The sequence below is a fragment of the Accipiter gentilis genome, chromosome 23, assembly GCF_929443795.1.
Source record: "Accipiter gentilis chromosome 23, bAccGen1.1, whole genome shotgun sequence".
Lineage (NCBI taxonomy): Eukaryota > Metazoa > Chordata > Aves > Accipitriformes > Accipitridae > Astur > Astur gentilis.
In genome coordinates this window covers 19,061,040-19,087,654 of record NC_064902.1, presented here as the reverse complement: position 1 = coordinate 19,087,654, position 26,615 = coordinate 19,061,040, and the positions used below count along the sequence as shown (strand labels likewise).

General features: G+C 48.0%; 1 protein-coding gene across 1 annotated transcript in view; it reads left to right on the top strand.

Moving 5' to 3' along the window:
* The first annotated feature begins 852 nt into the window (after positions 1 to 852).
* Positions 853 to 26,615, top strand: part of FRMD4B (FERM domain containing 4B) — an 85,334-nt gene continuing 59,571 nt past the window's right edge. The window contains exons 1-4 of the mRNA XM_049826848.1: positions 853 to 1,217; positions 22,750 to 22,815; positions 23,536 to 23,630; positions 25,846 to 25,938. Coding sequence (XP_049682805.1) covers positions 1,056 to 1,217; positions 22,750 to 22,815; positions 23,536 to 23,630; positions 25,846 to 25,938 — 416 coding nt within the window. The 5' untranslated portion in view covers positions 853 to 1,055. The remainder of the gene's footprint in view (positions 1,218 to 22,749; positions 22,816 to 23,535; positions 23,631 to 25,845; positions 25,939 to 26,615) is intronic.

The following is a 26,615-nucleotide window of genomic DNA, read 5'->3' as shown; positions in this document are numbered from 1 at the left end:
GCTTTTAATAGAAAAGAGCTGACAAATGAAAGGTGTGGCTTGGCAGTGTTAACAGTTTAAGCCCCAGAAGAGCAAGGTGCTGCTTAATTTTAAACCGACTATCAAGGCAAGGCTGGAGTCTCTTGTGGGCTATTATTTCAGTGTTTATTTGCTGTGGGCTGTTTGTGAAGAGCTCAGCTAGCATGAGTAGCTTTGTTTTTCTCATGCAGCAAGTGCTGCATTAATGGAGTTAGTTTAAGAGTAGAGCAAAATCACCTCTTTAGCAGCTGTTGAGCATTTAACTGGTACGATGCAACAGCCAAGGGGGAGGTGTAGAGCAGAGAAATGGCTCTGTGCTGTGGGCATCTGCCGCGATGCGAGCTGGAAGAGAAGTTAGTGCATCTATTTCTGCAGGAGTATTCTGATCCCTTTTTTTTTCCTGCCCCCCCCCCTCCGCTCGCTGGCTGCTGGAGGTGCTTTTTTAAAATAGGATTTCTAGGGTATAATTTGAGCACGGGATCATCCGGGAGAAAAACGATGACAGCTTTGTTCCCTGCGTGGCAGATAATGAGGTGTCGGAGGCAGATAATGCCGTGTGTTAGGCAGGAGCTGTGCGTGGATCGCCTGCTCGGCTAACCGGAGCGCGGCGGCGATTAAGGCTGCCGAGCGGTTCCCTTCTCCTGCTGTAGCGTCGAAATGGGGTTGTTGTCGGGGCATATGGCAAAAGGGTTAAAATTTAATTAGAAAACATAGTGGTAGCTACTGGAGCTTAACAGATTTATATAAGCTGCTAAAGAAGGACAAGGCTGCTGTGTGAGCTGCTGGTAAGGCTGAGCTACTGCAGTTCTGGCTCGGCTTCAGGCGCCGCTGGCCGGGGCATGCCTGGGAATCTGCCCAGGAAGCGTCGTGAAAGAAGAGTTTGTTTTAAGGCTTGACCCTGGCTCTGCGCAACACCCCTGCCCTCCGCCCGCCGTATAAAGCCGGGCTGCCGTCATGCCAGGCGTCTGAACGAGGGAGCGAGAGCCAGCGGGAGCCAGCCGGGACGGGGAGATTTTGTTTTGCCGGCGGACGAGCTCATGGCTTCGGTGTTCATGTGCGGGGTGGAGGATCTGCTGTTCAGCGGGAGCCGCTTCGTCTGGACGGTGACGGTGGCGGCTCTGAGGAGGTGGTACGCTGCCCGGCTGCGGGCATGCCGGCAAGCCCTGCGAGCGTGGTGCGGCCTCCGGGATGTCTACCAGGTAAAAATCCCCCGGTAATCGCCCCGGGTTTTGTTAAAAACCAGCGTCGTGCCACCTGACGGACACGTGCTCGCTCGCCTGCCTGATTCCCCGGTGCGCGTACCCCGGGTGAGGCGAAGAGCATCGAGCCGGAGCCGCGGTTCACGCAGCCCCGCTGTGGAGATGCTCGGCAGGTTTATAATCCCAGTCTGAGCTGATGTCCGACGTTGCTTTCAAACGGCCAGCGCTGCGCGTCTGCCTTCAATTCGGGGTTTGGGGGACGTATTTTCTATGTTAAATGTGGGGTTTTTCCAGCCGGTTTATCTAAAAGTGTTTCGGCAGCCGAGTACCCCCTGTATCGCAGCCCCTCGGAGCCCCTTTTGCTGCCGTCACCGTCCTTGCGCTTGGGATGTGGGAGACGGAGCTCGGATCTCAGCACGATGGTGCCATGGGAGAGACCGGCTGTAGCTTTTTCTGCTGTTTGTGTCGCTGAATAGTGGCAGACTGTAACGTGATAGTACTTTGACTTGCAAAGGGATTGCTATTTGGGGGGGGGGGGGGGCTGCAATGAGTACTGAAACAACAGTTGGGAGGCTCCCCTTCCTGCAGGCAAAAAACACAGCACCGTCCTTGCAGTTACTGTGGTATCCAGTTGCAGTTAGGGTGGTGTCACTCTTTTTGGAGTCTGTTTTTGCTAGCAGTTATTTATTTTTGTGTGTCTGTATTTATTTTTGTCTCGCGTGTAAACTTGTGATGTGTGCCTGGTCACAGAGTCAGTGTGTGTTTGCGATGTTATGTTGAATATTTCAAAGCTGCTTTTCCCCTCTCCCTGGTATGTTGCAATACAGAGAATGACACAGCTTGCAGCAAACAGCTCTCCAGAACCATCAGGATTTAACTTCCATGGGAAAGTCATGCTAACAAGACATCTGTGCCCATTTAATCCCAAAGGGATCTGTTGCTATTTAGCTTTAAGGTATGCCCAGGAGTGGGAGAACAGCTTTACAGTGATAGAAGTGCTTCCAAGTGCTTGAATGCATCTTGGCATCTTGTACAGATGATGGATGTAAACACTTTGTGATTTATGTGACGCGTGTGTCACTTGAGGAATACGGATCATGTACAGTCAGGGAATGCAGGAGTGCAGGCATCATTGCTCTCCGTTTGCCCACCTTTACTGACCTGAAGAAGTGTGGGGATGCAGCCCTGGCTTCCTTATTTCTCTATAAATAAAAGCCAGCTACACCTGTACTGTGCGGGTGTTATTTTTGGAGTTTGCTCACATAAAGAGTGTGGAGCTTGGACCGCCTTTGCTCCCTGCTGCATCCCCATGGAGGCAAACCCCATCACTCCAGGGCTGGAATAATGGCTCAGTAGGGACCAGCTCTGACAACAGCTGTATTCACCCTGTTCAGCTGCGATTCTCTGATGGTTGGCTCAAAGAGAAAAGAGATTTTTTTTTTTGTCAAAACAAAGCGTGACTGTATCTCTGCCCAAACTTACTGTGTCCTAGTGGCTGTTGGTGGATTAATCTGCCTTGTCTTTATGAAAGGCATCACGGACTTGTGCGTGTGTCCTAAAGCGGGGATGTGAAAATGGGTAAAAAGAGGAGATGGGTCCTTCTGTTGTCCTTCCAGGTGGCCCTTAAGCTGGGGGGTGGATAAGGAGTGCCCCTTCCCCGCTCCCCTCTGCCTGCAGCTTGTCACAGCCAGGAGGAGAGCACAGCCGGACTGCTGGGGACATGCAGTGACCTGTTGGTCCATGCTCGCTGCTCTGAGGGTCATCCCTGGGAGATGAAACCAGGCAGGAACAAGGTGATGCTCACACTTTAACATCAGGAATTTCCTAGGGGTAACTCGGGATGTATTAAAGAGAGATGGCTGAAGGAATGCCCTGCAGCTCTTCCCCTTTGGGTTGTGTAAGGCATTGCTTTTTGTGCTGAACTCTTGGCTCTTTGCTGTTAAAACCACTGGCGGTATCGTGTCCAAGCCTGGTGGGTGCAGGACCGAGCACACAGCATTAAATGTCACTAGTCTGTTTGGATATCAGAGCCCTGTAAGAGGTTGAATCAAACAGTATTTTTCTTTTCCATTCTTTTTTAAACACTTGAAGCTGTGGGAACCTCTAGAGGTGGCAGCTGGATGACCCCTGCATACAGAGACGTACTCTGAGCTGTGTTGTGTTACACTTGTTCACCTCGGGCTCACTGGAGCAATACAGGAGCAAAACGTGCAGTGCAGGGCTCTCCATGGGGTTGTTTCTCAGAGGAGGTGGATGTTCCAGTGTCTATGGGACTAGGCTCTGATCTTGGAAGTGAGTTTTTGTCTCCCATCATTACCACAGATCCTGCATTAACTTGGGCAAATTGTCTTCCTTCTCTGTGCCTCTGCTGTTTGTAAAATGGATATAACAACACTCTCCTACCTGCCAGGGATACTATTTGTCTTCTCAAATTTTCGCCAGAAGTCCTGTAGTTAGTGCAGCCACATGAAAGCATGTTTTTGCCTTGTGTCCTTATTAATATTGGCATGGGGACAGGTAGTTAAAAAAGTCCTTTCACACCTTGGCTTCATCAAGAACGTTCATATTTCTGTAACTCCTTCACATATATATTCCAAGTGTGAAAAATACGACAGATTTTATATAAAGGCTCTTTTGACTAAACTTACACTTCTGCCTTCTCTGAGGACTCCCTGAGCTGTCCACAGCGTAACAAATTGGGAAACAAGTCAGAACTTTGTCACTGAGCTACGTGCAAGGGACATGCAGGGAAGGGTGAGGTGACAGGCACTTGCGCTGCTGGTCAGCCCCAGAGGCTTCAGTTTGCTTTGATCCATATTTCGGGTTCATGTTTTGTGGCTCAGTGGCTATTTTTGGGCGAGTTGGACGCTGCTAGCAGGTCCCTTTTTAATCATTAGTACATTATTATGGTGAAAGGAAAGCCAGCACGATTTCTTCTCCCTGGGCTGCTAAGTTTGTTATGGTGGTTTGTGGGTTTTTTGGTCTTTCTTTTTGTAAATATAAAATGCTTGCTAGCCTCACGTGAGACCTGAGCTTGAGTCCCAGCCCAGAGAAACCACTAACACCTTCATGCTTCTACGCAGGGCTCCTGCCGATATGTTTTGAAGTCAGCAGGTGCAGAAGTTGTCACGCGGGCAGAGCCGTCCGGCTGAAATCCTCTCTGCCGGCATAAAGCCTTTACCTGCCTTAGCAGCTTTAAGTAAAAAAAAAAAAAAAAAAAGGAAAAAAGCGCCAAAAACAAAACTAAAACCAACCAACCAAAAAACCAGCTTTTGTCAGTCACCTTCTCTTTAGCCCTCTTGTTTCTAGCGTGTGTGTGTGTCTGTGTGAGAAGCACCTTCCAAGGCTTACTGGCTGTTTCACCCGGTCACTGGTGCAGGGACTTCAGCCCCAGCCCAGCAAGCCAAGCTCAGGCGCTTCCCCAAACTGGTCTCTGCTCCAGGGCGCTTGCCATCATCTGTCTCATCTGCCAAAAGAGAAGGGATGTCCCGTTTGCCCAGAGCCTATTCAACTGGAGGAGTTTGTGAACCAAAGCGCTGACGGGGTGTCCCGTTTCACTCTGAAATAACCTCTGAACCCATGTGAGGGGAGGAGGGTTGTACAGTATGTGAGTATCCTCTCCGCGTGTGCTTGGGTTGTATGCCAGGGAACATTGTCTTGTCTGTGGCAGAGAGCATCTGAAAGCCTGTCCTAGAAAAAAAAAAAGAGACTTGCAGAGACAGCTGATGGAAGGGCTGGCACAGATCTTCTAACTGCAACAAGTCAATACGAGTTACTGGGGCTATTAGGACTTGGAAAAAATCCTAGAGGAGAATTTGGCATAGATGCTTTCATCCACGGGCACCCGTTTCCTACAAGGGAATGGAGTGAGGGTTGTATTTTGTTGTGGAGATCTGGCACATAGTGCTCTGACCTGCCAGCCGGGCTTTGGGGTCCTCCCAGAGCCCACCCCCCCCGATGCCCACAGTGGGAGAGTGTTGCATTTCTGGGTGTCCTGATACTTCTTCCAAAATAAAGGTTTTGGAAGGGCTTTCCACATGCTGGCTTTATAGGCCACCTGTCTTAAATCTAATTATAGAGCGGTAAAACAGAAAGTGAAATTTTTACATAAATGAGGTTAATAAGCAGTGGCAAAGCCCAAAACTTTCACAATCAACATCTATCCTGTGTTTAGTTACTTATGTTATCACTGGCCTGAATTCCACTGGGATGTCAACACTACCATGTTCTGGTGCATGTCTTCCCCTGAGGTATGAATACCAATTTTCACCTATACATCCCGCAGCCCAGTCATTCCTTGTTAGCCCCTCTGCTTTAAGCATGAAAGAAACACTGCATCAAAGTCCATTTGATAATGCAACTAACTCTTATAAATCCAAAACTGGTCAAGTGAGTGCTTTAGTGTCAGGGTTAAAATGGATGTCAGTCAGTCTGCTCAATGCAAAGTGGAAAAGAGAAACCAGGCAAACTGTCCCCAAACTCCCTGCACAATACGATGACGTGATTAATATTTGCTGGATGTGAAACCAGGTATGGGAGTGTCTTTGCAATTAAGCTGTTCAGTTACATTGGCAATTTGGCTAACAATCTCTGGTGTAAAAGTGTAAATCGTATTCATGTGGGTTTTTTTGGACAGAGTGCTTTTTAACTTCTGAAAGGTCACTTCCTCTGTGTGAAGTGAAAAAAATTTTGCTGATGAAGCACAACAAATAAGCTTTGTAGATGTGTCCGTCCCATACATACTTGGGGTGGAGGAGTGAGAGAGGAAGCGATTGACTTCTGTTTCCTATGGTGCTAACGTAGTCGGTTTGGATAGCGAGGACCATGTTTCCTCTGCTACCACACCTTAACTTTTCATCATAAAAATTGCTGACAACAAATTGGAGATGCCCTTTTTTTTTTCTCTTTTCACAATGTGGTGCTGGAGTGCTGAGGGTGAGCACAAAGGGGAAGCGCTGTGTCGTCAGGGCAGAGCTTTCCTTCCTCCACACCAGACAGACCCTGGGAGCGATGCTTGGAGGAAGCATCTCGGGCATCTTTTTGGGTCAGGGCTTTCCAAAGGGAGCTTGAAGGCCTTTTCAGAGAACGCTGAATATGTGCCCCTTCAAAGATTTGAACTTAGGTGCTGGGGATTAGCAGTTGCTCTGGAAAAGCTTTGCTCTGACTGCTTTCATCCAGCTGTTTCTCTTTTTGAAGTGATCTGATCTAATGCTGTGACACTGCTTGTACATCACTTGCAGAGCTTTGGCTCTGCTTGAAACCCTCGTCACGTCCAAACACGGCACGTGGAGGCTTCCCTGCGGCTGGGGCTTTGGGGAGCCTCTCGCAGAGCCGAGAACAGGACCCGCTTTGGGCACCGCCTCCTGACAGCTTAGAGTTAAACTTGGCTTTACACGCTTCCCGCAGCAGCTTTCCAAAGCGCTCTGCCAGGCATGTTTCCATTTGAGCTCACGATATAACGTTTTCTGTTCGAGAGAGTTTATTCAAACAAAAATACGATTTTTTTTTTTGGTACCACTCCTCCCTCTTCCCTAGCAGACTAACTTCACAACCAGACTGTGAACTTCATCTCATTTCCTTCAGGGTGTCACGGTGCCAGTTTCAAACAGTGCCTTCTATTCACTAACCGCTTTGGCCTGTATAAATATTGTTTTTCTTCGATCTGACGCATTTCACAAAATACGTTAGATTTCAAATGTTGCTGGCGCCACTTTTCAGACACGGACTCCTGTACAAAGGTATCACTGTATGAACTTGCCTGGATAAATCTCCATTTTGGTCTTGTGCAGAGAGGCTGGCCAGCTTGCTCTGACTGGACAAGAGGCTTATGAAAAGGTAAATTAAAAGTTTCAGGCACGTGCTGGTTTTTCCCGTACTTCATTTTTTGTCCTTCAGAGCGTTTCGTTTTCTGTCACTCCTTGTGCTAGCATTGTCACTGCAGTTCTTTGCAATCTTGGATGGACTGTCCATGTGCTTAAAATAACACTGTGCTATCTTTGTCTCCTCATTTTCTAAAAATCAGGCCACCCTTGTACAGTCTGTGTTGCTCTTAAAACCTCTGAGTCATAATTAGTGATTAGTAGTTCTACTAATCTTCTGTACAGATGGAGGCCAGTTCATTCTCAGAGACTGCAAAGAGGATAAAGCTATCAGCGCAGGAATATATTAGCCTAAATACCCTCCCACACACAAGTACACATGTACACTTTTTCCTGCTAATTAGTCATTCATTTAAACATGCATCAGTTTGTATGTTGGTGAATGAGAGGCGGGGGGAACAAGGGGCGTCAAAATGCTGAGAATAACCTGAATGTGCTTGTTTTCAGCCATGAAAAGCCATCACTGACAGTCCAAGCAACGTTAGACTTAAGACCTTGATGTTTCCATCGCTGCTGTTCCAGCAGATGTAGAATAGGTGCTGTCCCAGTGACGGGTGCCCCAGTGCTCATCTTCCTTCTTGCCATCGGGTGTAAATGTGCGGTGCCAGCAGAGCTGGGAGTGGTGATGGAGAAGTTACTGCATACAGCACTTGCACCGCAGGGCTGCTGCTAATTACGTGCTGTTTTCTGAGTGTCCTGGTTCTACGTTTTGCTGGGCCAGTGGTTTCTAGGTAGGGCGATGTGGGCTGGGCAGAGGGTGTACGGTGTGAGAAGGCCGTGCGTGTTGGTATCTCGTGCAGGCAGGTTACTGGCTTGTGTGTGTGCGAGGAAGGCGAAGGACTGGAGGATGGCAGCGGAGAAGCTGGAAGAGCAGGAGAGGGCAGTGCAAGAATTACATAGCATGAAAAGTACAGGCTGTGCAAGCAAGGAAGGAGAGGGGAGAGACCAGGGAATAAAAAAAAGTGTATGCCAAACCCCTCAATACTCCCAACTGAGCACAGACTTGCAAGAAAATGTGGGAAGACAAAGAGGTAGGAAAAAACCGGCAGCAGAAGTGCAATAGGAAAGCAAAACTGAGGTTGTAGACAGAGAGGAGAAAAATAAGAGGGGACCAATCTCTCCCGAAAGGTGGCTGCCCTAGGCAAAGAGGTCCCCATTGTGCTGAGTGTAGAGTTGTTCAACTGATGCCAGACTGGCAGCGTCTTGTTGCCGCAATTGTTTTGGGAGAGCAAGTATGTTGCTGTAGATGAAGCCCATCGGGAATCTGGTTGGGCAGGTGCACTTAGCCGGCATGCAAGTCGGTGTTTGCTAAGCCGTAGCGAAGTGGGAGTGAGTAATTCCTCCCTAGTATCAAGCACGTTGCATCTGTTCACCTTATTCAGAGAGGCTAGGGTGTGCTGCATTTGCTGTAGGGTTATGTACCCTTTCGCAAGGAGTCACAACGCTGCCTTCCCTTAAACCCCAGCTTAGAGCTCTTCTGGTGGCCTTTTGGAGACTTTTCCCTGCTCAACTCTTGCTGCTCCAACAGCTTCCCACTGCTGAAACCTCTTACAGGCATGCTGCATTTCTTTTAAACTCTAATTTTTCTTGTTTAGAAAAACTATGTGTGGCCCAGAGTGCAGCTGAGTTACACAGCCCAGATCTGTATGTCTTTGGAAGCCCTGGATCCTCCGAGGAGCTGTGTTCTTCTCCTCTTCCAGCTATTCCTGTCCCTGTGGTTATCCCAGCAGGGCAGAAGTTGGCACCGCCCAGGTAGCCTTCACATCCTTTCTCTAAGGAAAAATGACTCACTGTCTATTTTCCATCTTATTTTGGGGCTTTGGAGTCTGTGTTTTGGAGACAAATGCAAGTTTGTTATTCTTGAAATACTCTCCCAAAACTGTCTCAGCTGCCACCCCTTAGGTTGCTGGTGCAGTCTGGACCAGCTGGCTAGACCTGACCTGGCATCCTTCTGCCCACTGTGGGGCCAGCTTATGGGTTTTTTTTGGGTTTTGTTTTTTTTTTTATAAAACTCTGATCCTGAGCATTGTACGGAGAGCTTTTGTAGTCTCATGACTATGAGAATGTTAGCTTTTACAAAGTAACTTAGGGGGGGGAACCCAAACATCTTTGCAGCTATTTAAAAGGTGGATATTTGATCAAAGCTAGTTCCTCTGCATTAAACAAGGAGGGCGAGACACCTCTGGCTCCTCACTGCATCCCAGGTGTCTGGGGTAGCTGGGGTGAGTTGCCCTCTGGAGGTGTCTGGATTGATGGCAATTTATGGAGGCAGCCCCAGGCGAGGGGATCAGGGCTGACTCACGCTGTTTGATCGCCTGGACCAGGCAGCCCTGCTTCTCTTCCCAGCAGTGTCAGTAAGACTGGCTTTACACAGTGCTCTGCAGCTTAATGGAGCCCGTTCTTGGCCTCAAATGCTCGGTGCACAGAGTCTTCTCTTTGGGGAGTTGAGGTGGACCAAGAGGGCTCGGTACCTCTGAGAAGTGGGAGCCACATGTCTCTGATGAGGTGTTGCTTTCAAAAGTTTGACCCCATTTCAAAAGTTTGATTCCCATTCCGATAAATGCAAGTTACTTTGTTCCAGGTGTTGAACTTCATTTTTTTTTTTTTCCTATTAAAATAGATCCATGGATTATAAAAATTGGGGTGGTAAAAGTTTTCATAGTTTGTCCTCTCTGTGCATAGCGGCTGCTCAGTTGGGAGCATAAATAACTGACAAAGAGCATCCAGCTCAAGGGAAGAGGTCTTTCTCGCTCCCAGGTGAGGTTGTTTTGGTGTGTGTCCAGAGCTCCTCTCTGCTCTGGTAGCACTTTGGGATGTTCCCCCCTGGCCTATATCTTCCAGCCCACGGTGGATGCTGTGGTCCTGGGCTGCATTGTTCCCTTGGTATCAGTCTTGTTACCGTAATTTAAGTGGCCGGAGGATGCGAGTCAGTGGCTTTCTTTAAAAGCCTGGGTACCCATACTCATGTCGCATAAAAGGAAATTAATAATGCTGAGCTGTGTTTGTGAAGGAGGAACAGGCTTGTATTTTAGATTTTGAAGTAACTGCATGTGTAAATTTGAGATCTTGTACCTCTTGTGTACTGCATGGAGGTCATGTTTGGAGCTCTGGAGATTACAGCCTCCTGGATTTGGGTGCACGGTTCTTCAGTTTTTTGTTTTGTTTTTTTTCTGTTTTCAGTGAAAGCAGTGTTATATAGTCATTTGGTATTTCCTTTGGAGGAAAGCTCAGTTTTTGTGCCTCTGCGTGATACCTGTGCTCTGCCTGACAGTTACACAGTTAGTGTCGCTGTGTCAAAGCCCAGAGGTGTGTGCAGCCTCGTAGGTTGATGCGCCAGAGGGGGAGAAATCAGAGAGATGAAGTATGACTTGGTGTTTTGCACACAGAAAACAGTCCTGCAAAGGGAGCAGCAGAACTTAATCATCAGGTGGATGACTTACTCCTGCACCTCTACTAGCAGCAAACTGCACTCCTGGCGACCAACCCTGACCCCAGAACAAATTCAGATTGATGGCCAAGGGGGTGAACTCTGTCAGCGCTCCTGGTTCCCTCCCTGATGTGCGGTAGCCCACATCAGAGGCAGCAGACCTGTGCTTTGGGAAGGAGTTTGGGAAATCCAGTGAAACGCTGTACCTGTGGGTATCTGTTGCAGCAAGGGACTATGGAGACGGGAGCGTATGAAATGAGGACAGGCTTGCTGAGAAGACAAGCTCTGGTTATCTCCATGTACCCATATGCCTTCAGATCAGTAGATGAGCCTCCCTGTTGCCGCGGGGCTAAGCCCCTGCTCCCAGGGGTCGAAAGTGGAGGCGGCTTGAAGTTTTAACTCTGTACCAAGTTGTAGCATAAAGGCTCATTCCATCCCCTGGAACGTGGGGGTCTTCGGCCGGCCGCCGTGGCACAGGGGGGCTGGCAGGGACCCGTGGTCCAACAGCAAAGTGTCTTACTGCCCCGGGGCTGGTACCTCATGCTATGCCTTTGGTCGGTAACTGCTGCTTTTTTACTTGGCTTTCCTTCATAATAAAGGGGTTAATACTGCGAAGGAAAACCAAAAATAATTGTAATGCTTTCCCAGTTCGCCTCCATTTTTAACAATCACGTTTCAACCTCTTGTGTCCCCTGACTCATGCTGGAGAGGCTTTTGTTTCTGAATCTGTAATCAAAGCAACAAATGCGAAGGTCATTTCCTTGAGATTATATGGCAACGGAAGAAGTCCGGGATCGTGTCTCCCTTCTTCCCCCAGCTCAAGTGTACAGAAAACATGAAGGCTTAGTACATGCACGCTGTTGAGTACTTCTTGGGTTTCTCCAGTCCTTTTAAACCAGCAGGGCGTGTGACTCAGAGGTAAGAGGCTATATTTTAATTTCAGATGCTTAGCAGCAATAGATAACGTTGTTTAGTGCTGTTACGTCGTGCCCCGACTAAAACATCTCGCAGAGCTCGAAGCTGCGAGTGCGGGAGTGCAGGCAGCCAGAAAGCAGCACAGAGCAAAGCGAGTTTGTTTTGGGATATTTCGGTAGTGCAGGCTGAAAACTTTTTGCTTGCTCTTTTCTCTGCCCTGAGAGATCAGTCCATAAAAATTTTTTTGCATCTTTTGCACCCCATTGTGGAGATAAGGGGCTGTTTGTTTACTCCCAGCATTTACAGCTGCTTTTTCCTGCCTTTGTTGTAAGTGCTGCCTTGGCTGCTTTAGGAAAGTGCTACATCCAAGCTTGATTTTGGTAACTTTGCTGCAGCTGGAGAGCAGGTCTGTAATTTCTGATTATAGAGAAAACCCCTTTTCAGAGATTTCCCTTATAGGCTGCTTTGAGATACGATTTAAACTGAACAAAGCACAGATTCATAAGTCCTGAGAAGAGGCGGTCAGTGCCTGGTACAGTAGCTCCTTTCAGCATGTAACTATTAAATGTCTCATCTGTAAGGTCCCCACCCCTCTAGCCCCCAAAAAACCCTCATGGAGCAGTTGGTGCTGGAGATGCAGCAGTGCACATGGAGCTCCTTAACGGCTGCTGAGAAAGAGCCTTTGATCTGAAGTGCTTGTTTTGCTTTAAAAGTGGAGTGTGGAGCAGTCCAAATCTGTTAAACCCCCGAGTGCCTGGCAAGGTGCTGGCAGCTGGGCAGGCTGGCTCCTCGCTGCCAGCACCGCCGCAGAAATGCTGCTCAGCACCCGCTGCGGTCAATACCTGCTTTTTTGACTTCTTCCAGAGAGCTTAGGATTCAGGCTTTTCTTGGCTTACTTGCTTGTTCTTTGCGTTATTTTTTTTTTTGAGAGTCACAGATTTAAAGGCAATACAGATGGACTTGTGACATAGTCTTTTTTTTATTAGTATTATTTTTCATCGCCTGCTTACCTAATGTCTGTTCAAGGCTGGCACCTGAGTTTCCCGAAGGGCTGCTGCCAAGCATGAGTGGCTGCAGAAATCCAGGGGAAGGATGGGGACAGGATGGGGGATGAGCCTGGGTGCAAGTACCCCGATGGGGTGGGGGGGGGAAAGATGCAAGATGCCCTCAGAGGACATGGTTCTGTCTGGAGAGGATGGCAGATATTAGGTTAAGGCTTGCTCTGTCTACGTCTCCTGCCTCAGGAGCCATCCCTCAAAAACCCAACCCAGGGGTGAGCAGGGGGGTGGTGGGGAAGCAAGAAGTGCGGTGAGGGGGGACAGGAGCAGCCTGTGAGAAGCCATCAAAGACACAGGGGAGAGTTGCAGGGCTGGGGAGAGACAAAGAGGCATCAAGGGCAGGGTGTGGGTCTCTGGGGATGGGAAACCCTGCTCTAAGGGGATTTTTTAGTCTTCCATAGCTTTCCCTGTTATGGGAATAGTTGAGTTTCTGTTTCAAGTGTGTCAGGAAAAGTTACCAGAAGCTCTGCACAGAATATCTCCTGAGATTCATGTTGTAGAGACTTAAGCAAAGAAGCAGGAGCTTAACTGATTTGTGTCCAACCTCCTGGTTGAAGAGAAAAGGTCAGAACAGGTCACAGGAGGGCAGGCGCCCGGCACTGCCCCGCGGTGGGTACCGCTCATTCAAGGGCAGAGGATGCTGCTGCCTCCATGTAGTGCCCTTTTTGGGGCCGACGCTGCATTTGCTTTGTTGAGTAGCTTCAGGAAGGCGCTCTGATCCCACAGGATCTGGGTTCTTTTCCCCCTCCGAGTTCCCAGGAGACTGCACTGGAACAAAACATTACCATGGTCTTGTGTGCGGTAATGACCCGACAGCAATGTCTCAGTGCTGCCGGTGATAAGCGTGTCTCCACCAGACACTAATTTATTAGCTGTGTTCTGCCAAGGAAAGCAGATGTTGGATGAAGTATTTCATTGACTTGATACTTGTGGCAGATTTGCACTGATTGTTTCCTATTAATTTTCCTGATTTTTTTAGGATTAGTTGTAGAGTTGCCTGTCTATTCTTTTCTTGTTGATCTTTTAAATACGTTGCAAAGTGGTAGGAGTGGTAACATCAGCAGTTGTGGAATGATGTGACCTGTTTGAGAAACGTTTCCGTTTCGGGAACGAGACACCTTTATTTAATAAGAGGAGAATACCGATGCAACGAGGGGGCTGTTCCTTCAAGAACATGCCTAACCACTTCCCCTCTGTCAGAGAGACTCAGCATCTACTGATAACGCAGCCAGCAAGACCCTGTGGCCTTTGGCAGTGTCAGGAGAGGTGAAATGCTGTCTGGATGCTGCTTGTCAGCTGAAAAGTATGGGGCCAGCAGAGCCGGCGAAGGCTCTTCTGCAGCAGTTGGTCTCTGTGCCTCGTGCCACGGGGACCGATGCTGCCCGTGAGCTGGTAGCACGCTCATCCGTGTGCCGGTGCGCAGGTTGTGCGTGGGTGAACACCCCCTGCACCCTCGCGTGGGAGGGAGCAGCAGCGAGTATGTGAAACCACCATCGGTAGCATCAGGAAAGGCAGCCACGCTGCAAAATTTCCTTGTGGGGAAGAGAGGGGTTAGTTTTTTACGTTGCGTGGTAGAGACTAAGAAGCGGCAACTCTCCCGTTTATATTTTGCCCTTGACAAAAAGGGCTTTATCTCCTGGCTGGGATACTGTATTTATCATTTTGAGGAAGACTGAATTAATTTGTTCCCTGGATTTTCATTTGTCACTGGTTTTGGTTTTTTTTATCAGTATGCTCATCATTACTTCTGAGCATTGGATTTGAGCATCTTGGGAGAGGAGGATGAGATTTAGAGCCCAACAACCTGTGCCAGTGAGTGGGATCTTTGACCACAAGAGGCTGTGCCTGTTGTCCTGTACAAATCAGCAAACCACCAATAAAGCAAGTGAAAGAGTCCCTTAGATTTGCCATCCCTTGCAACAAGAAATAGTAGAATAAATGGGAAAAAGGAGAATCGCATGGGAAGAGTGTTGGCACTCGGCCCTGAAAAGCCACACTCCCTGCAGCGAGGGAGAGCGCTTGGGCTGTTGCTTTGCCAGATTTTTGTACTGGCTCAGCTGGTGAGGCTTACATGAAAGTTAGTTGATGCTCTGCAGGAGCCAGTTTTTTCATCGTATCTTCAGTTCATGTGGCTATTTTAGGAAGGTGCCATGCAACTCGGAGAGCCTCTCGGCCCCCTGTTCCAGGCACTGTGTTTTATCTCTAATTCTTTGCCAAACTTCAGCAGAGCCAATATTTCCATGGAAAGCATCATCAAAGGAGTGTTTGTACCAGCTTGCATTTAAGTAAGTTTTCTCCAGCCTGTCTCATCTTAAAACATTATTTCTGTGCATGTTGTATTCAGTCGGGTCTTCAAATGTCTGTCTGTGCCTGGCTGGTCCTGAAACAAGAAGCACAGGGACACCCTGAGGTTGGGAATGGCTCTGTACAGTCCCTGCAATCACTGTGGTGGGTAAACACCCCATGAGTGTTGGGACGGGAGTGTGCGGAGCCAGGGTGAGCTCTGCAGCCCTTGGGAAGGACCGGGGTGGCACTTGGAGTCACCCTGGCGAGGTGAGATGGGTCCTACAAGGTGGCTTGCCATAGCACAAAGGGTAAAAGATGTAGCCGGGCACTTCAGTGCATTGCTGGCTATTTAATGTTAAGCAGATACTGGTTTCTGTTAAGGTTAATAGCAAGATAACAAATGATTTAAGGCAAAATCCTGGTCCTGTTAAGGTTAATGGCAAAATTCATCGACTACATTGGAGCCAGGACTTCAGCCAAAGGTTTCTTTATGACTTGAAGATTAGGAAGGAGAGGCAGTATGTCTGGAGACATGGTCTGCCCCCTGTAAAGCTGGTGGCAGCTGTGCTGTCGCCTTCGAAGGGATCACGGCAAGTTTATCACATCCGCGTGAGCCAGACTGGGATGCCGTGGCAGGGAACCCACCGGCTGCCCGGGCTGGGGTGTGCAGAGACTGGGGGGACACTTGAGGTTTTTGGACCCAAAGCCAACCTTTTGTGTTTTGCAGGAGGTGTTGGTGAGTCCAGGAATCTTCAAGGGGAGGGCAACCGTGCAGAGGAGGCATCGCTTGGGGGCTTTTCTGCTGCACCCCTCACTGGCAAAGGAGGTGATGGAGAGGCACGCAGTGGGATGTGATGTGGCAGTGGGATGGGGGCATGGTCCACCCCCCCCACCCCTGAGATCTTCACCCGTGGGAGGGTGGAGCATTTCCAGCCCCCCCCAGCCATCAGTTTCCTCCTGAGCATCTCCCACCATGGGACACTCACTCAGTGACAGGCACCTGTGCTGGGTCAGGGAGGACCCACGGGCTGCGAACAGGCTGATAAGAAATGTGCATCAAGGCATTTTCGGAGACCTACATGGATCCTTTAAAAACTTTCCATAGAAATGGTGGTATAAAACCAAACTCCTGTTTGTTATTCTTCTGCTTATTCCTTAAAGCTTTGAGCGACTCCAAGTGCTGGAACATGACGAGGCTTTACTCTCCCAACAGACACACCAGGAAACTCTGAGGTCATTTAAACCATTATAACTTTTTCCCTCTTCCCCCCAGCTGCATGCAGGCCCCTTCCTTCCAGAAGGACAGCAACAGGCTTTTATTTTCCTGAGATGTGCCTAGTAAGGGCAGCTCCATATTGCAGTACATTGTTGCATGTTATTTCATATTTTTATCAGGCTGTGCACATTTACAGGCCGGAGGTAAGCTGGCCAGTTTTATCAAAGTCAATGAAGCAATGCTGATCTAAGGCAGCGGAGGATCTGATCCTAAACGCCTTCAGGTCTGAAGGAAAAAAAACCCCACCTAAATGCTGATGAAAATCTGAGGTCAGTGTAGGGGCTTCAATATTAAGCTTTGAAATCTCTTACAGGCTTATGAGTTACAGAAGAGGAGTTGGGGGGGGGGGAAAACCCCTTACAGGAAATTACTGGTGGTATTTTATAGCTCAGGTAGGGATTTTGAGCTGAAATTCTCTTCGAAGTGCAAGGCTGGTTCTCTGGGCTCCTACACCTGCAAATCAGTGCTGCTGCCTCTGAGTCACGGGTCAAAAGGAGGATGGCAGGATTTTGGGGCCCCCCGTGCTACAGGCTTTGTGGAGGCTGGGTCGGTGTGGCAAAGGGATAGCATTTCCTAACCTAGCACGTGCATCTTGTAAGCGAGTGGGAATACTGCTCTTTTGCTTTTTTGTCACCCGTATGATTTTTTTCAGTGCTCTGACTGCCTGAGCCACTGTTGTGCCTGTTTCAGGAATGATCCAGTTTTTACAATCCATGTCCTAATGACGCACTGCAGCCCAATTTCTTGCTTTTAAAACTGCAGGTTTAAGGCTGTGTGTGCTGGCCATTTATTCAGTGAAAATGGTTGCCCTTTCTCTCACACTGGATGCATCAGTGCAGGTTTTTTTCTGCCTCTAAAATATCTTCTGGAGCTTGCTTACCTGCCAGTGAAGTTTAATTTCACGTGGTTACCCTGCAAGGAGTTTATGGAAATAACGTGCAGTTTTGTGCAGCTGGGACCGAATCCCTGGTGTCACACTCGGGTGTTTTCCAGGCAGACCCCCCGCGGGTGCACAGTAACACCCACATCTGAGCAAAAGGGTTTACCTCGAGACGAAGGGTAGAGGAAAGCTGGGGGAAGAGGTTTGCTACTTACAAAAGATTTTGCGTGGAGCTTGGCATACTAAAGATGCGAAGCCTCGCTGGATGGAGGGGGTGGTTTTAAAGTTTCCAGCAATGTGTATTTCTGGGGATGCAGGATCCTGGCACAGCCATCCTGTGTCTGGGCAGGTCTCGTTATCCATCGGTGCGACGCGGTCGTGCCACCAGCGTGTGCATGTGGGGCTGCTGAAGCCTGAACTGTGGCACATCCCAAATGAGAACAGCTGGGGTGTGTGCACAGACCTCCGAGCATTTCAGTGGTAGAAACAGTTCCCAATTTTGTCTCAGTTATGTGCAGCTTATGTATAATCCTCTCTTCTTTGGCCACAGAGTTGTTAGGGTTTGGGTTTTTTGGCTTTCTCTACTCGTGAAGACTCCAGACCTTCTTAAAACAAGAAAGGCTTAAAAATAGAAGTCCGAGACATATGGCCAGCTACGCCAAGCGATGTCTCTGTAATTTGCCCAGTTCTGGGAGGTGAAATCTGGTCTGGAGGGAGTGCAACACATTTGGGTTTGCTTCTGACCAAAAACCTTCATGATTTCCCATTCCTAAGCTACACTTCAGGAGATATGTTATTCTGTCAGCTTTTTTTTTGCTTAAGTTTTTTGAGGTTTCCTGTTTACACCCTGTCTAATTACTTTTTTCTTTTTCTTATTTTTTCCTAGCTGGATGACACACATGGATGTCTAAAAATATTGCATGTAACAACCAGCTTCGAGTAGGGAGGATGTTTCTGTTGAAGAGAAACAGCATAAATATCCTGCATATGTTTTTTTTCCCCAAATAAACATTCAGGCTCAGGATATCATAGGGAATTGCTTTAAGTAGCCAAGAAATAGTTTAGGGTATTTTTTTTCTTTGCCTTGTTTTTTTTTTTTCTTTTTAAAGGACTGATGTTTTGGAAAATCTGTCTTGATGATTTTTAGATGGACAATTTGTCTTAATTTCTGTGTCACAAGTGAGATGGAGGAAAAAATTGGGGGGTCCAGCTATATGAAGCCTTTCTGAACGTGTTAACCTGCTATATAGAATCACAATCTTGCCCTATGCTTTAATTTCTACATGTGGGGATTCTGAGAATCGTGTGTTTCTTCTCCTTCATTATCTGTCTTTTTTACTGAAGACCTGGGTAAGTCAGGTTCTCGCTGAAAGGCCGCTGCCAGAAAGTTAGGAGGGCTGCAATATTTTTTATATTACTGCATTGGACAGTGTTTGTCTCCTTTTCATTCTTGTCCATTTTTGAGTTTTTATTGCTTGCTTGTGGCAAAGCGTATGAGTGACTTTGAGAAACAATAAGAATCCAGCATCCCAGTATCTCAGTGTGGTTCTGCCAAAAAAGGGGCTGTGTATTATGTCGCTCTGCTAATTTCCTATTGGGAATGAGATGAGGTACAGGGATACTTCATGAATTTTATGCTGCTACTTCTTTGACTGGATAATAGCTTAAATATTAGCAGGCTTTTAAAAATAACTGCTAAAAAGACCAAGTTGGGGGCATGTTGCGAAAGTAAAACAAAACTGTTCATTTGTACAGACAATGCAAAATCAATGAGAATAAGCTGACAACATAGATGTGTGTGTATATATATCTCAAGACTGCTCACGCCACCTCTTAATGGAGCCAGACAGCTGTGCTCATTTCGTGATGGATTGCTCCAACTACATAGAAAATCAATTATATTGTTCAGATTAGCAAGGCATACTGAATTAAAGATGAAAGAAAATGGACCCTCAAGGGGCTCCCAGGGTGTTGGGTCTTAGAGGAGCCCAGCGCCCTGAGAGCCAGGGAGCAAAGTACGAGTCCTTTCCCAGAGCCCGAGGAAACAGGCCTGCGAGCGGATGTGCAGCGGGGAAATAAATCACAGCGGTGTCATTGGGGGAGTTAAAAATGAGTCTTTCCCTGATTCGGCTCCAAGAGCTCAGGGTCTCTGGTCACTGAGCTGGAGGCACTCTTCCATGGCCAAAATCCTTTATAGATTCTATGACACTATGGTGGTGAAGTCCTTGTCTGGAAGCTTCCCAGCTTTTCTTCAGGTAAGAGGAGAGGACCAGACCATCGATACCTGCGACTCTGCTGGAGCGTCACGTCGCGGTCACGTCGCACCTCTGCATCACTGCGCTGGGACAGTACAGGGCCGGTGGAAGGTGACTGATATTCCAGAGTTTGTGAGGTGGTCTTGTGGCTGCAAAAGCCTCTGAAGCTTTTGGTTCTGCTCCCTGTACAAACGAGGCTTGCAAAATGGGAATCCTGTCTTGTATATAGGAGCCCTGCCTGCACAGGGAAGGCAGCTCCGTGCGAGGAGAGAGCTGTCTCCTGGAGATGACCTCTCCGATGGGCGACATTCCTGACGCAGGATGGGCTTGTGTTGCGCTGTGATCGTAAAGTAGGAGTGATTTGCTTCTGATTGAGTTTGTAAGTGCAGAGTAAGCCAAGTGAAGTGCTCTCTGCCCCACTAGGAATGGGGTGGGGATGCTTGGAGTGAGCTCTTGCGCAGCTGCAGAAATCAGGGTTGCTGAAGCCTTGGGTCTGCAAGAGGAGGATAAGGGCTGATGTTAGGACTGCCTTAGTTAATGCCGCTTTGGTCAGGGATTGGACCCTACAAAGGCAAAGCTGGTAGTCACCCTGGCAGATTTGCGTTCCTCAACCGGGCTGTGGTGCCACGCAGTGAGTATCCGTGTTGTGCCTCTTGGCCCAGGTGGAGAGGGCATCTTAGCAGGGATATGGCCCTCAGGTGTGTGTGCATGGGCTGGGGAGGGGGCAGAGGGGTGCATGGAGCAACTAGAAGGGGCTCCAGAGACCCCCCCTTCTTCCTTGAGCTATAGCCAGCAGCAGATAATTCATGGACGTGGACATTACTGTCGTGTCCCACTATGCAAGAGCGTGTTCCTGGGGCGAGACAAGCCCATCGCCATGTAGAGCTCTGGTGATACAGGCGGGAGCTGACAGGTTTGTCACAGGAATGGCATTTTGTGGTGCTTTAGCGTCGAGCAGCCTGGCATCTTCTGCAGCTTCTTGATTGAGCTTTCTAGTACTCTGGGAAGCAGCTGTATGATTTCTTCTGGGGTGAGATTCCTGGAGACTCGGGTACTAAATGTTATCTGTATCTGGAAATCAGACTTTTAAGCCGTGTCCTTACATTTTCTCATCAATAAAATCCGGGATCATTATATCTTGCCTATCTTCAGGGGTGTGATGAAGTTAATTACTTTTAAGGTGCTTTGCAATTACCTTGGATAGCTGAGTAGAAGCCCAGATTATGGTTGGTATTTATTCTATGTTTTAATCTTCCTTGCAACCTTCCTTTCTCCTCAGCACAAGGCTTTGTGGATGTCTTTGCTATAATAGAAACCTTTTTTACTTAACAATAGACAACTGAGGCAATTAAAACAGTCAGAAGTGATTAATGTGATTTCACTGGGTGAAAGCTAAAGAAGCTAGCAATTAAATAATGGCAACCCTTGTGCTATCTCAGAGCAACAGATGGGGAATGATTTAAAACCACTATTGGATCAGACACTTCGCAACAGGGGCAGATTGGTAACAGTATGACAGAGCCAGAAATATGCACCGCCTTGAAGGGTGTGCTGATGAAACGATTAATTGATGGTAACATGCGACTTATTTATGACTATGTGATGGCAGACCTTTGGCTCTCCTGAAGAAACGGACCCGTGATCAGATCGTAATATGTTTAAGGGCTACAGGCAGCATGTTTGGTGAGCGGATAAATTGCAGAGAGCAGGCTGGAAGCTGGAATTGGGATGCTGTGGCTTTGCTTCCAGAACCTGAAGGATAAAGCACTGGAAATGGTACCCTGCTGGGAGCATGGGCCTGGGGCAGATGCAGCTCTGGGCTGATGCCTTCTCAGTTGGGAAGCAGTACTGTGGGGTGAGGCTGTGGTTTGCAACGGGGAGGCATCGCTGCTGCCTCCGTGATGGTGCAGCCTCTGCTCTGCACCCCTGCGTGCACAACAAGTCACTCTTCATCTGGTGCTTCTTTACAAATTCACATTCACAGCAGTAGGAAAAATGAAAAGAAAGGGGTTTCTTCCAGCTAGACTCACTCCGCAAATGGTCTTTTCACCAGTATTGCTGTTTTGATGAGCAACGCAATGATACTTAGTGCTGTGAGTTGCCAGCACTGGTGCCACGGATGCTGTAGCCCTGTTTTCCCAGATACTGGACAGAGTTGTGTCTGCAGATGCTCACGTCTGACCTGTTTGCAGAGCTTCTCAGGAGGGGGTTCCCTTCTGGTTTTTGGTCAAAATGAGCTCAATTAGGTGAAACAATAAAGCTTTGTTAATTTGGCTTCTTATGGCTGACCGGTGACAGAAGAGGCTGTGTCTCGGCAGCCCCCGCTGTGCAAACAGCCACGCGTTGAAACGGGGGCAGCGCTGGGGGAGGCAGGAGGTCTCTCTTCGGTTATACTGCAATCGGGTATAAATTGTACTTATTTTTAAGTGTTACAAGGCTTGGATGTGCGGCATCCCGCGGCAGGAGGTGATGAGGGGGTGCTGGTGGCAGGCAGCCCTGTCCTTGTCCCCATCCCTGTGTAGCCAGAGGGATGTGAAAGGAGAAACCGCTGTGTGTTGCCATTTAATCCCTTTGGGAGCCCCTACCTAAGCAAACCACCCTCAGCCTCTGCTTACAGCTCAGAATTTATAGTCTGCGAGAAGCTTGTGCTGTCAGGAAAATGAGTTACTCTGAGGCTGGGAGAATAAATATAAAAGCCAGGTTTCCTTCACCAGCTCTCGTCCGGAAAGCGTTGTGAAGTCGGTCCTGGCCAAAGCCAGTGAGAGGTCCAGAATTAGAACAGATTTTAAATAATGTAAAAGCTTTCATGGATATGTATTAGATTTCAAAGGACAGATATTAAAAGGGCATAATGTGCAGCTACTTCTGAATTGCTCGCCTCTTAAAGAGAGAAAGACAAATTGTTTGCGAGAGATAAACGTGACACGAAGTGGGAACCAAGGTGGTCCAGATCCAATGTTAGAGGCTGTAAAGCTCATCCCGTTCTTAATCATTCAGTTCAAGCACCTGTATAAGAATCCTATGGAGGCAATAACTTCTAATGCTTGTGAAAATTTATCCAAGGGGAGAGCATTAACGTACTGGTAGAGACTCTGTCTAGACTTGAGACCAGGTCCTCTGTCGATGGACCAAATTTAGGCTGACTCATCTGCAGGGATGGTTGGATAGATGGGGGTTTCATGGGTCCCTGGTCATCTCTGCTCCTCACCAGAGCAAAAGGCCATTGCTGCCTCTTGTGGCTTGGTACTAGCCAGGCTGGTTCATCCTCAAATTAAATTCTTGCAGCACTTATGTCACTTTTATCTGATCCCGAATGCTGCTAAGCACCCTTAATGCTGATTTGAAGTTGACGGGAGCTGAGAGTGCTGAGGCAGCTCCCCAGACCGAGTCCTTGGAGAAGGACGCTCAGCTCGGGTACGGAGTCGATTCCCTTATCGGTGCAGATTAGGCGCTTGCTACGCACTGTCCTTGCCCCTGAGCCGCACGTGGTCCGGTGCAAGCCAGGAAAGTCGTGGATTCTGCCCTTCCTCACGGAGCTGTGTTGCTGTTTTTGCAGATGACAGAGGGTCGGCACTGCCAGGTGCATCTCCTCGATGACAGGAACTTGGAGCTGCTGGTTCAGGTACGGACCCCTTTCTTTTGGGCACTGGTAGCAGTGCTGTTGGGGGGCTGAGGCACAAGTGATGGTCGAAGAAAAGTTGTATCTCTTACTAGAGCAACTCGTAGAAGTGGAATAAACAGGCACGCTTTCATGCACGCCTGCGTTCCTCAGACCTGAGTTAGCAGGAGGGTTTCCCTTGGGCATTGGTGCACGGTGGGCAACATACCTGCTATCAGTTCTGCATTCAGTTTTTAATCTGCTTTCACCAAAATTCATAAACGCACCCCTCACGGTGGTGTTTTGTTTCTAATTTAGAAGGGAAGAAAAGTCCGGGTTTTGGGGGATGTCTCTTATTCCTGTAACAGAACCCAAAGCATGAGATCTTCTAGTACACAATATTTTCTTAATTGAAAAATTTCTCCTGCTGTGAGCGCAGGAAAGCCTCAGCTGCCTCCTTTCTCTCCCTGAAAGAGGAAAGCAGCGGTCGGTCCGTGCACTTCAGCTTGATGTCGCGGGTTAAGTACATAATTGCCTCTCTGTGCTCCGCACGTCCCGTGCAGCTCCACGGAGACACCGAATCCCACTGCCCCGAGTCTGATGGAGTCATTTCTGTGCTGAGTTGTACAACAAGGTTTTAACTTGGTTGTGTGTGCCTAAATGTCAGTATTTGCTGAGAAAATTTTTATTATATATGACAAGCCTGGACTGAAATGAATAGAATTATTATTATTCTTTCAATAGCCCAAACTTTTGTCCCGGGAGTTACTGGATCTGGTGGCCTCACACTTCAACTTGAAAGAAAAGGAGTATTTTGGGATAACATTTATAGATGATACGTAAGTATGGTCGTTTATTTTAAACAGCTGTGTGCTTATTGCAATGTGAAGCCTATCCCCGACACCACGGCAGCTCAGCGTGATGGAAAAATGAGTCTTTCTTTTGAAGAAGAAAGATTTTCCTACCTTGTGTTTGTGCTTCTTGGCTGGGGAAAGGGGAAGGCACAAAACAGAAAATATTTGGAAAATATCTTCTGGGCACAAACCGCAGAATACTTGTAAAATACCTTCCTGACGCTTTCACTTTTCATGTTTGTCTCACAAGGTGGAAAAAAATTGATTCAGCAATCATTTCCCACGTGAACACCCTCAGCTTTCCTGTTCTGCACTTTTAGTAACAACATAAAGGTTTTGCATTTATTTTCAAAGTGAATTGCTGCTATTGCTTTGCACTTTAATCTCAAATGTATTGTTGAGTCTTTTAAACCCACACTTCCCTAGCAGCGGTGAAATACGAGGTTAGTCCTGCCCATAAACAACCTTCCTCTAGCTTCCCTATTACTTTTAGGTATCCGAGCTATTCTGTAGACCACCAAAAAGAGCTTGCAAAAGCAGAACGTGCTCAAAAAGCGCAGCCCTCCCTTCCCGGCAGCTGGACTATTGCGTGGCGGCGTTGGGTGCAGTTTGTCATCGCGGCTGGTGCGAGTGGGGCAGCTCGGGCAGCTGCTGCCGGGCTGGGTGAGATGCTACGGCCAGGCTCCGGAGCGCCGTGGGAGATCCACTTCTGTGGCATTAACGCGGAGTCAGGCGGGTTAATTGAAATCTCAGCTGGTGTTTAGACTCATCTGTCAGCATTGCACTGAAATGTTTCCCCACGTCTGCTGGGTGCAGGACTGAAACCGGCAGGCAGGACTCCGCTCCCCAGGGTCAGCGTCTCCAGAAGAGTTACCTTCAGCTCCCCAAAAAAGCTGGAGCAGAGCTGCTTAGGGCAGTGGGGTAATGGAGTTGGTCATTAATACAGCCCCTAAATAAACCTCTTCTTGTCTAACGGGAATAATAGCCCCTGCTTCTCTCCGTCGCTGCTTTGTGCGGTGTCCTGGATGGAAGCCTTCACCTACAAATGATGTCAGAGCCGTGTTTGGGGCCACCTGCCAAGGCAGTTCCCATCCGCAGGTGCAGGATTGGCCCTGGGGAAAGGGCTGGTGTCCACGGAGCTGGTAGGAGCTGCTCGCTCAGGGGCCCTGACCGCAGCAGTGTGTTGTTTTGGTTTTTTTTACCAGCCACTCTCGTTTTGGGCTATCCTAGAATATATTTGCCACATCCTTGTCCTTTCAGGTGTTGGAAAATACTTTCTTCCAGTTCTTCTGTAAATCCCTTGAGGATGCTGTTTGCACTTGGCTTATTTTTTCCCCCCAGAAGAGCTGCCATGAAATTTTTCTGGAGGTTTTTGGTTGCTGGTGTTCCCTCACGGTGAGCTTTAAAGTGCTGCCAGGGGATTACCTAAAAGCTGTTGACTTTCCCCAGAAACACCAGCGGGACTCCAGAGGCTGCCTTGGATTTACGGGACTGGGCTGGGTGCTTGGAGGGAGCGTGTGGCCTCTGGAGGGCACCCATGTCCCAGCCTTTTGGGGCAGCCACAGGCTTCTGCGCTCCCCCTTGGCCCCAGGGTCCTCAGGGAGGTTAATTGGGATTGGGGGGGGCACTTTTGTTTTCTTTCTGGCTTCTTTCCCATTTCAGTCAAGGCAGCCACTGCAGAGAGAACTGTGTTTTCTACAGCTGCCTCATTAAATGAGCGTGCCTGCAGTAAAGCCCTCTGCTCTGAAATGGGATTTTATGTCACGCTGGGACTGGGGATGGTGGGGGATATGGCAGCAGAGCTATGTAGTCCCTGTGCAGCAGAAGAGATCAGACCCATTTCTGCTGCAGGCAAACATCCAGCCTCTGCTAGACGTGAGAAGTCAGTGGCAGTGTCCCCAGCTATAGCAAAGGAAGGTATTTCACTAATATTTAGTTTTTCTGGGTGCCGTGGTATGACTTCTGTGCTACAGCTGAAAATACAACTGCAAAGAACGTTCTCTAACATCTGAAAGTGAATTGCATCAAAATCTGAAAGTGTGGAAAAAAGGAAAGAATTGGATGAAATGTTTTCCTGCCTCAGAGCTGAATTTTGCATTTTTTTGAAGTAACATTTGGAGTAAACGCAAGCACTGAAAGAGACCCTGTTTCTGCATTTCTTGTCCCAGTTTTTAACCACCTCCCCAACCTGTTTCCGCAGAGGTCAGAGCGTCTGGTTGCAGCTGGATCACCGAGTCCTGGACCATGACTTGCCCAAGAAACCCGGCCCAGCAACTTTGTACTTTGCCGTTAGGTGAGTAATTGTTTCCACAAAGAAAACGTTACTGCTTGGGTTTATTTGTCACCGGAGGTTTTTGTTTAAAAGACCTGGTTACAGATTTGATAAAGGAAGTAAATATCAAAGCGATATATTATTTTTAGAAGGGGATTAGGTCCTGAATAAGTGCTGCTCTTTTGTATTTAACTACAAAATAAAGTAGTTTGGAACCTGCTACTTTTTAAACTGTTACTAGGACATTGTTCCTAGGTGGTTTTTTTTTTCGTTTGTTTGTTTAAAGCCCTGTATTTTAAATATTTTCTTTGCCTCACTGGTCTTTAATAGTGCTAAATTTTAATACAGCTTGTTTATACAATCATATTTTTTGTTATGTTTACTTAAGGGTTGTCTGTACTTGAAAGGGATTGCTGATGGCTTCTTTGCTCACACAGCCTAAGCCAGTCCCCAGGAGAGAATAAAATCCCTGGCAAAGTGATGATTTTGGCCAATGTAATTGCATTACTTTAGGGCTTTTGCTGGCAAAGCTCTGCTGGTTAAGGGCCTGAAAAAAAGGATGTCCTGTGAGACAGAGCTGTGCTGGCAGAAAAGATCAAGCATCATATTCTTAATATTGTTGGAGGTTTTGTTTTCCTTACAGCCTGTGAGGGAAAATGAGAGCAGACTGACCTCATTCGCTTTTCGTATCTCGGTAA